This window comes from Scyliorhinus torazame, chromosome 8 (assembly GCF_047496885.1).
Source record: "Scyliorhinus torazame isolate Kashiwa2021f chromosome 8, sScyTor2.1, whole genome shotgun sequence".
NCBI classification, from domain to species: domain Eukaryota; kingdom Metazoa; phylum Chordata; class Chondrichthyes; order Carcharhiniformes; family Scyliorhinidae; genus Scyliorhinus; species Scyliorhinus torazame.
Genome location: NC_092714.1, coordinates 206,772,533 through 206,783,454, shown reverse-complemented (window position 1 = coordinate 206,783,454; position 10,922 = coordinate 206,772,533). Strand labels below are relative to the sequence as shown.

General features: G+C 48.0%; 1 protein-coding gene across 1 annotated transcript in view; it reads right to left on the bottom strand.

Moving 5' to 3' along the window:
- Positions 1 to 1,063: 1,063 nt before the first annotated feature.
- zfp64 (zinc finger protein 64 homolog (mouse)) overlaps positions 1,064 to 10,922 on the bottom strand; it is a 109,461-nt gene continuing 99,602 nt past the window's right edge. Inside the window, exon 6 of the mRNA XM_072514708.1 lies at positions 1,064 to 4,908. Within this exon, the coding sequence (XP_072370809.1) occupies positions 3,287 to 4,908 (1,622 nt within the window). The 3' untranslated portion in view covers positions 1,064 to 3,286. The remainder of the gene's footprint in view (positions 4,909 to 10,922) is intronic.

Below are 10,922 nucleotides of genomic sequence, written 5' to 3'. Positions count from 1 at the left end.
TCAAGCTCAGAAACAATAGGCTGGTTGTCCGGTCGGCGACGCCGAAATTGCTTTCGGCGATGGGCAGAATACCCAATCCTGACAAAAACGGTGGTGGCGCCGCTTTCGTGCCGCTCCGCCCCTTCCAAAGCGGCGTATGTACGGCATCAGTTCGTTGCCGGGGCCCACTCCCCCGATGCTCCGTCCCCGACCGGACGAGTTCCCGACTGCGTTGGTCGCGTGTGCTATCATCCGTCGGGAACTCGGCGTGACAGATGCAAACTCAGTACAGGGTCGCTACAGTCAGGGAAGGGCCGATCTGCGAGCCGAGTGGACTTTGTCAGGTACTGGGGGCACTGTTGAGTGGTGGTCCAGGGCTTGCGAGCTGGCGAAAGGGTGGGGCCACTATTTTACAGGCCGTATCTGTGCGCGGCCGGTGCCATGTTGCACGGCACGGCCGCTGCAGGCCGCCGCCGTGCGCATGCATAGCCACGGACTCGGCAATTCTCCGGGCCATATCGGCAGCTAGAGCCGGGTGTTCTACGCTGCCTTGCTGCTAGCCCCCAGCCAAATGGTGGATCGGTGGCCATTTTGTGCCGAATTCTCGAGCGGAAAACGTCACCGTTCCCAACCCGGTGTGAGGACATAGCCACAGAATGGGAGAATCCAGCCCAATAGGTCTGGGAGTCTATTGATTCGGAATTTCGGGAAGTCCATAAGTAATGAGAGGTGTGAAATCCACTTTTAATTTTGGTATGTTCATTCAAGAGATGCATACCACCCATGGTCATTTAATTTAGAACTTTCCGGAGGCTTGAGCTGTTTCTGACTCGATGCAGAAAATTTAAAAGCCACCTGATTCTTAGCAGCCTTTAATGTTCATTTTTAAGAAGGGCAGTTCCAGAAAATTCTGTCCATGTTTAAAGTTCTGAATATATCATGCCTTTAGTGATCAGTCCTAGCTGCTGATTGCGGGTTGTTTCCTTTCCCTCTTCACTGGTATTAAATAAAACACTTCATAACGACTCCAGTGAACCTCTCAATTTTGGAAAAATGCTTAAGTGATAAGGCAAGACCCACAAGATTATATTTCTTTTACCAGCTCATTTTTATTGTCCGTGGCATTTGCTGACTTGTCCATAGAAATTATACAAATTACCATCTTAAAAATATGCAAGATGCTCCTCAACTAAATTGCAATGTTAGTTGGTTATGCTTACTGATTTTATGAGATCAACTTATTAATCAATTCAATATGTGATCTCTTGTCTCAAGGACAGTCAAATATTTGGCTGCTATAATTTACTGGGTTTGATAACTTTCGTTCAGAATTAAATCTGATGATTGCGAGCAACTGCATTATTAATTAGATTTGATTGAAGATTAAAAGACATAATTTGGAGGAATGTTTACAGCCTTTTCCCCATCATACTCCAATGCTGCTTCCCTCGAGGTGGTATAGTTTGTACTGCTTTCTTTGCTACAGCTAGTCAAATATCGGGGCAGGGTCTGACAAAGACTACTACTGTTGTTCTTCTTCAAACTTCGCTCTCCTTCTGATGCAACTAATTCATGCTGGATGAAGACCGAGCGAAGGTACTTGGCCTCCAAGAACATTTTGCATCTGTGAGCCTAGACCGTAAACAAACAGCATCAACATATGACTGTGAGTTCATCAGATGAGAAATAGGAGCAGCAGTAGAACATTCGACTCCCTAACCTGCTTCACCACTCCATAAGATCACGACTGATCTTCTACCTCAACTGCATTTTCCTGACCCTCATATCCCCTAATTCCCTGAGAGATTAAAAATCTGCCCATCTCAGTCTTGAATGTGCTCAACGGCAGAGCATGTGGAATCCTCTGGAGTGGGCAATTCCAAAAGGGTCACAACCCTAAGTGAAGACATTTCTCCTCTTCTCAGTCCTTAAGTGTTTCAATGAGATAATCTCTCATTCTTCTAAACTCCAGAGAACATAGGCTCACGTTACTCAGCTTCTCATCATAGGGGAACCCAGGCAGCATGGTGGCGCAGTGGGTTAGCCCTGTTGCCTCACGGCGCCGAGGTCCCAGGTTCGATCCCGGCTCTGGGTCACTGTCCATGTGGAGTTTGCACATTCTACCCGTATTTGCGTGGGTTTCACCCCCACAACCCAAAGATGTGCAAGGTAGGTGGATTGAACACACTAAATTGCCCCTTAATTGGAAAACAAAAATGAATTGGGTACACTAAATTTATAAACAAACAAAAAAAAAATCATAGGGGAACCCTCTCATCCCAAGAACTAATCTAGTAAACATTCGCTGTGCCACCTCCAAGGCAAGCATGTCCTTCTGTTGGTATGGAGACCAGAACTGCGCACTGTACTCCAGATGTAATCTCACCAATTAGAATCACGGATTCCTACTGTGCAGAAGGAGGCAGCCATTTGGCCCATTGCGTCTGCACCGACCCTCTGAAAGAGCACCCTACCTAGGCCCACTCCTCCCCTCTATCCACGTAACCCCACCTAACCTGTGCATACCTGGACACGAAGGGGCAATTTAGCATGGCCAATCCACCTAACATGCATATCCCTGGACTGTAGCAATTGCAGCAAGGCTTCCTTATTCTTATACCCCAAACCCCTTCCAATAAAGCATGCCATTTGCCTTCCTAATTATTTGCTGAATCTGCAGGCTAACTTTGTGCTCCTTGTATGGGCAAATCATGACTCCAGTGATAGCCACACACACAGCTTTCTTCCCTGCAGAAGAAAACAATCTGGGTGGGAACTCTTCTAGAGTCCGAGGTTGCTGATTCGGTTAAGGCTTGTTGACTCAATACGAACTGAAATCACAACTTTGGGGTCCATCTTCCTCCAACCCCCGCTCAGAATGGTTTGTTTCAGCAACAAGCTATTCAATCATTGGAAAGCCAAAAGAGACTTCATAGTTTAGGATGTGATTTACTAACAATTTTGCTTATCGTTTTATTTTGCAATGTACCCTTACCATTAGGTACTTAGGATGATGAAGCACCCACTCTCACAGTGGTGAATATTTTCAAATATTAACTAAGGTTCAGACTGGAATGATCTCTGTTAACTATCATCAAAGCTATGAAGTTAGTTTAAAATCACAGATGACTATTAATGAAATAATTTGTTCTTGCAATGATTTCATCTTAATGATCTGTGTAAGACCATCATGCCCAAATAAGAGTACAATAGCTGTCTACAGAACACAACAAGCATTAGATTCTGCTGCATCGCTGCATTTTAGTCAATCAAAATCATATTCAGAATCTAGATGAACATAACAAGTTCACATTGTCCACTCTTGGGTCTCACTTATGGAACAGGATGATTGTGCATTGCCTCCACCAGAGGTAAGATGCATTGTTTGTCTATCGGAAAGCTGTGTGGAATCCTGCAGCACTAAGGCTGTGGTAGCACTGGAATCAGTGTAGAACGTCCTCTCAGAGAGCGGGTCATCAGTTGGTTGTTGCTGCGTTGTTGAAACAACCATTGGCAGACTCTGTATAATCACTCCTGAAGTGCTGATGCCGATGCTGGATACCAAAAGGCTGTTTGTTTCCATGGGCTGTGAGGGGAAGCCTACAGCTGAAGAATTATGAGATGGAATCTGTAATACTGAGCAGGTCACACTGGACGGAGCCTCGGGTGGAACAATAGGATAGGTCTGTTTTGGTCCCTGCGACTGAGGAGATGGGGAAGAGAAGATGGGTGATGTGGAGGATGAGGAGGAGGTTGCAACAGTCTGGCTAGCATCACTAACGACAGTGACATCCCTGCTTTCCTCTTGCATTAGGGCATTTAAGCCATCTAGATCTGAGCAGTTGATTGTAGAAGTAGTGATGAATGACTGGCTGTTTGAAGATGCTTGGTTGGCAACAGCTGTGGTTTGCATTAGCGCCTGATGGAGACTGTCAGTAGCACTTGAATCGATGGGGCTAAGTAAAGTGGCTGCCTGCTCTAAAGATGAGTTTGTTTCCGTTTCATTCTGCGATATTGTTTGTTGGGTTGGAGCAATTAAACTGACCTGCTGCAACAGTTGCAACTGGTTACTGGAGGTCACACCATCCCTGTTCTGGTGGCTCGAATCAGACACCGCAGTATCTCTTATTGTATGATGTTCGTTTCCTGATGTCTGAACAATGCTGTTGGCTGGATTCAGCTGATGGCTAACTATAATCTTCACCTCTCCTTTACCAAAGGATGCGACTGACCTTGGCTGAAGGTGATTTGACACAGAAGGAACAATGGTTTGGTTCTCTTGATGAATCTGCAGCTGTAAAACTGCTAGTGCATTGTTGTCACTGCTGTGGGACAAATCACGATGTTGATTCTTATGGCTGCGCAGTGAATCTTCTCTGACAAAACTTGCTTCGCACATATCACATCTGAAAGGCTTTTTAGCATCCAGTTTAACTACTAACCGTGAACTGCCTTGGTTTTGCCCATCGACATCTTTCTTCCCTGCATTCAGCTTATCCTTACCTATATCATGTTTTTTTAGGTGCATATGAAGGTTGCTACGTTGCTTTGAATCAAAGGAGCAATATTTGCACCGGAAAGGTCTATCTTCAGAATGAATTCTTTCATGTACCTTCAAAGATCCTTTACTAGCACAGGAGTAGCTGCACTGCAAGCATTTTATCGGCTTATCTGGTTGATGGGTTCTCATGTGCTGCCGCAGTGTAGATTTGTTCCCACATTGGAAATCGCAATGTGGACACTTGAAAGTGTTCTCCATGCTGTGCTTTACACGGATGTGAGATCGGAGGTTGCCCTTCATAGCACAGCGGTAATCACAGAAGCCACATTGGTACGGCTTTTCACCAGAGTGGATGCGCATGTGTCTCTTTAGGTCGGAGTTGATTTTAAATTTGGCGTTACACAACTGACATTGGAAAGGAGCATCACCTGAGGAGAGCAAAATTGTAAATACAAGGTTAAAAATGGTGCATTTTACAACTGAAATTCTCATCCTTGCTTTCAAATTCCACCATAGCCTCATCCATCCCAATCTTTCTCATCTCTCCTCCAGCCCCAAATCTCTCCAGAGGTTTCTGCCCTCCTCTAATTCTAGCCTCTTGATCATCCCCCAATGTTAAATCGCTCCAAGTTGGAAACCACAGCCTTGCGCTCTGGAATTCCCTCTGTAAGCCCCTTCACCTCTACCTCGCCTTCCTCCTTTAAGACTCTCCTTATAACGTATCCCTTTGTCCAAACGCTTGGTCACCTGCTCTAGTATCATCTTATGTAGTGTGATGTCAAATGTTATTTTTAATGCCCTGTGGAGCACGTTAAAGGTGCTATATAAATGCCATTTATTTTTTATTGCAGTTAACTGTACGGACTGAGTAATCATTCTGAAGATCTCCAGATTTGTTGATTTCATCACACAGGATTGTGGCAGTCTTTCTGTGAGAGATGTTTTGCTTTGAATTATTTTCCTCAACTTCCCAATTTTAGATTCTGCTCAGAGCTCACTGACGGAAAAAAGGTTTACTTCTTTTGATACATCAAATTTTATCACCATGAAGATTGGATGTGGCCAATGCAATTAGTTATTCTGGACCAGTAATATTTTTGAAAACTAAGGAATGTGATATCCTCTCTCTTTTTGCTTTTATGCATGTTGTACTGCAAATGTTGGAGCCCCAATGACGTCAAATGGTAAGCTGTGTAAACCCCGAGTCCAAATGCCCACAGTAACAAATCAAAGGAAGATTCGGTAAACGGTGAAAATTATGGGCTTGATTCTCCAGTACCCCAGCTGTGTGTTTCTTGGTGGTGGGATTCTCTACTCCCAGCGCTCGTCAATAGAATTTCCCACCGACACCACCCCGCGCCGCTGAGAAACCTGCGGGTGGGTGTGTACTGCCGGCGGGAATAGGGAATTCCCGTGGGGCAGCACGGTAGCATTGTGGATAGCACAATTGCTTCACAGCTCCAGGGTCCCAGGTTCGATTCCGGCTTGGGTCACTGTCTGTGCGGAGTCTGCACATCCTCCCCGTGTGTGCGTGGGTTTCCTCTGGGTGCTCCGGTTTCCTCCCACAGTCAAAAGATGTGCAGGTTAGGTGGATTGGCCATGATAAATTGCCCTTAGTGTCCAAAATTGCCCTTAGTGTTGGGTGGGGTTACTGGGTTATGGGGATAGGGTGGAGGTGTTGACCTTGGGTAGGGTGCTCTTTCCAAGAGCTGGTGCAGACTCGATGGGCCAAATGGCCTCCTTCTGCACTGTAAATTCTATGATCTATCTATGATAACAAAAGCCAGAGAATTCCGGCCAATATCTTTTTAAAAAAATTTGTTCATGGGAAATGGACGTCGCAGGCTGTGCCAGCATTTATTGCCCATCCCTAATTGCCCTTGAGGGGGCAGTTAAGAGTCACCCACATTACTGTGTTGTTGGAGTCACATATAGTCCAGACCAGGTAAGGATGACAAGATTTCCTTCCCTGAGGACATTAGTGAATCTTAGTGGGTTTTTTACAACGACCGACAAGATCTTAAGCCTTGAAAAAATGGTTGATTGACATGGAGAATGGAACAGACAGGGTTGGTAGTTTGTGTAAGGTTTACGATTAGGCGAACAACCATGTGGGATATCTCAGTACATAAGCAAAGAAACCGCACAAAAAAAAAAAATCAAAGATGAGAAACAGGAAAGGTTGGCTAACAACACAATTTAATGCAAATTAATAGATTTGAATGCTTTTTGAATCAAAAGATAACAATCTCGTAGAACAATAGCTACAAAAAGTTCAGGTTTCCGGCTTTTAAAAATGAATTGACAGATCAGCAAATCTCCGTGTCGCAATTTATAAAGTCCTTGTGCAGAAAATATTGAGTGTTTTCATACTTATGTTAAAAATGAAACACTTTGGGCGCCCTCTAACGGCCGCGACACACGCGAATCCGAGCTAGCGGGTTAGATTGTGGGACTCCGAAATCGGGAACCGCGCCGGGCGCTGATCGGTTTCCGATCTAACCTGCCCGCTTTGCGAGATCTGGATCCTGCTGTGGCATGGGGGGGAAATCAATATTCACCAATTAAGATCAATCTCCAGCCAATTAATGGGAAGGACCCTCTATCTAACAGCCTCCCGTGGTCTAACCGGCTCCCCAGCTAGCGCTCGTGCGGACACCCTTTAGCACACCCATTTAAGAACGGGAAGCTGGCGAAATGGCTGCTGGAGGGGATCGGAGGAGGTAAGTAACCATTTTAGAAATCGGGCAATCAGCCCGGGGGCAGGGGTAAGAGTTCCCTGCGGCTTGGGGCAACAGGCCTGGCTGGGGGAGTGTTGGCTGCAATCGTGGGGGCTGGGAGGAGAGGGGCTCAGCGCCCGCTGGTCCGACATCCATCCCCCGCCCCGGATCTTGTACACCCACACCAGGGGCAACCTCAGCTGCTGCCTGTCCCATCCCAGCGAACAACCTCAGGAGAGTGTACCATCTGTAGTAATACGGTGCAGGTCACTTTAACCCCCACTGACCGTGTATTCTCTGGCCGCACAGCTGAAGGCTAACACTAATAGGGAATTGGCAATATTGGTAATGTGAGCACTCCACAGCTCCCAAGTGGGTTCCTGTGGGTTGACATGCCATCTCGCAGGCGGGTGTTACTGCCTGGCATCCCAATCAGACTGTGAGACTTGGTCACTTTCCCTGAACACTGGAGGCTGTTGACTTCTTTATTTCTGTGTGAACCACAAGATGTTTCTTATATTGACCAAATGACCACACAACCAGTATATTAGTTCAAAAGACAGTTTATTAACAAACACAAGACTTATTTCTATATGCAATGATTCACGCGGCTATGTACTAAACTAGACAAAATAACTAAGATGACCTTTACTTAACTTCAGGGTAACCGGTTCTGTGCGGGAGATAAGGCCTTTATCTGTGTCCACGTGGGTTGGTTGGAAGTCGTCAGGTTAGTCTCAGCTGGGCTCGTCCTTCAGGTAGCGATCGTGGGTCCTTGAACTTGGCCGGTTGATATGCTGCAATTGGTCGCACACAGGCCGGTCCAAAAGAGGCCGATCCCTAGTGTGCAGGGATTCTTATCCTTCTTCTCTTTTGTGCCCTTTTGGGTGGTCCTAACTCCCGATCCAATGGATCGATAGGGTTTTGATCACCCTCATTGATCCTGGCCAATTAAGGAGCGGATACCTCGGTGGCTGGGCGGGTTCCAGCTGTCATTGTCCCAGGCACGTAGGCCTTTTCAAATAGGGGGAAGTGGCGCCGGCTAGTTTGCTACTGTTGCCGTTCCTTGATTCGAGTTCTATTGTCCTGGGGGAAACGGTGATTGACTTTTAATGGGTGCAGGTTTCAGTCAGGTTGGCTTCTTTGCACAATACACAGAGGCTGTGTACTTGTCTGTGTCCAAGTTGACCACAATTCCCATGGTCCTTTGCAGGTGGCCATTTTAGATGGCTACAAGGTATCAACACCACAAGGGCAGCAGCCAACAATCAAACACCCAAGAGCTGGGCTTCAACATGGAGGAGATCCCTGTCATCAGAGGGTGGGTGTGTGGATCGGGGAGGGGACCTGCGCCCGGTCCAAGCATCGTTTCCAGTGGGGACCTGGGGTCCAGTGCCCAGGGGCCCCTGCTGTGACCGGGAGTACACATGCAAGGCAAGGTCCCCCAGCACAACCGGCTCGTTGGATGGTACCCTGAAAGAAGGCAGAAAGCATAACGGCGGGAGGCTTGGGGGATTGATTGATTTGTCACATGTACCGAAGTACAGTGAAAAGTATTTTTCTGCAGCCAAGGGAATGTACACAGTACATACATAGTCGACAAAAAGATTAATCGACAGAGTACACAGACAAATGGTACATCGACAAATAGTGATTGGTTACAGTGCAGAACAAGGGCTAAACAAAGCAGATACTTGAGCAAGAGCAGCATAGGGTGTTGAGTGCTCTTACAGGGACTGGAGGAGTCCAGTACAGTGGGGACGAAGCTGTTCCTATGCCTGGATGTGCGGGTCTTCAGACTTCTGTATCTTCTGCCTGATGGAAGGGTCTGGAAGAGGGCAATGCCTGGGTGTGAGGGGTCTCTGAAAATGCTGGCATCTCCCCATGTCTGCACCATGGTGTCAATGCCCTCAGCGATTCCTCTCTGTGACCGGGTAACGCTCTGCAGCGCCTCACCAACATCCACCTGCATCCGTCCGGGACACGGTCCAGAACAATTGGGACATGCTCTGGAGCGACTTGGCAATGCCTACCTGAAACTGGGACATGCTCCGCAGCGTCTCGGCAATGCCCGCCTGAGACTGGGACATGTCCCCCAGCGACTTGGACATGCTGTCGAGGCCCCCAGCCGTGGCCGTTATTGACTGAACAATGCCTTGGATAACACCACTCATGGTGCTGAAACCGTGCTCCAGGCTCTCCACTGTGGTTGCCACCCTAGCAGTGTTATCCTCAGTGCTATGCATTGCCGATGCTATCTGCTGCACACGTAGCCTTTGGGACTCCTCCAATCAGCTATGTACACACTGGTGTGTTGCTGACAAGCCCCTCTGAACTTCACGATCTCTGCGCTGGTGGAGGGTGGGTGTGACAGCTGTGATTCCCCGACAGTGGCATCCTCGGAGTTGTCCTCAGAGATTACTCTTGGGTGAGGGGGGCACCCCAGATGATGGGCCGGCACCGTCAGATGGAGATCCTGCGGGAGAACGGACATGTGGTCAGTGGGAGGAAGGATCATTTTGTCTGGCATGAACACACGTGATGGGACATCTGGTTGGGGGCCGGTGGATACCCACCTCTGTGGCGCAGGCCAATCTCGACATTGGTGACCGATCTGACCTCCTCTTCCAGGACCCGTTCCTCGTAGAGGGTGAGGATTCTGGTGTCTGGCACCCTGCCGTCCGTCTGGGCCCCTTCCCGCCTATTATCAGCTACCTTCTCCTGCGGGTCAAAGAGGGGGGGCATAGTGAGTCGTCCACTTCATGCGTCGCAGGCGGGGCACTGCAGCTGGTGATGGGTGGTGTGCGCAGGTGGATGCCAGGGTGTGCTGGGGCAGGGTCATGGAGGGGATGTGGAGTAGCAGGCGGGACTAGTGGCAGGGGGCCGATGCCAGCTCATCCATGCGGCCCAGTGGAGGTCATTGAGCTTCTTGTGGCGCTGGGTGGTAGTCTTCCTGGCGATGGTCCCCGAACTGACGGTCGCTGCCACTGCCTCCCATGCGGCACTGGCTGTCCTGTGGCTGACCCTGCGACCCCCTTGGGGGAACAGGTTGTCCTATCTGGACTCCGCCACGTCCAAAAGCCTGTGGTCGGCATCTCCGAAGCGTGGTGCTGGTCTAATTGGTGGCAATACTGCGTGCTGTCTGCGGTTTGCACTGCGGGAACAGTTTAAGTGCTGCTCCTCCTTCTTAGCAGGGAGCTGCTGGGCACGGTCCAGGCAAATTAGCTGGCGGGACAGTCATTTCCAATATGGAGCCCATGGGGCATCATTACTGGCCCTAATTGGCATTATACCGGTTGCTGTCGTGCTGGGTCAGCAGTCAGGAAACACCCGCTAATTCCCGCTCGCTACCACACTCAGAAACATATCCGTTAGATCGTGCCCAGAATAGTAAGTTTCTGGAGGGCTGGATTTTTCTTTTTCCATAGCTTTTGCTCATCATTGTTTTATGCAAAATACATCATCCACTGTTTTTCTGGGTATATTTATTTTTTACTGTTACAGAAATCCTAATGCATATTTAATGTTATCAGATGACTTCCTGCTAATCCTGAGAGAACACAATGTGCACGATAGGAACTGCTGATACTATTTGCATTTATTTGGTCAGTTCATGGATGCTTTTATGATTGTGATGCGTGACTAAATTAATTGCCTCACAATGAGATAGCTGCAATATAATTTGTAAGTGTGCTTGAAATTTGGGTACATGGACCCTCGTT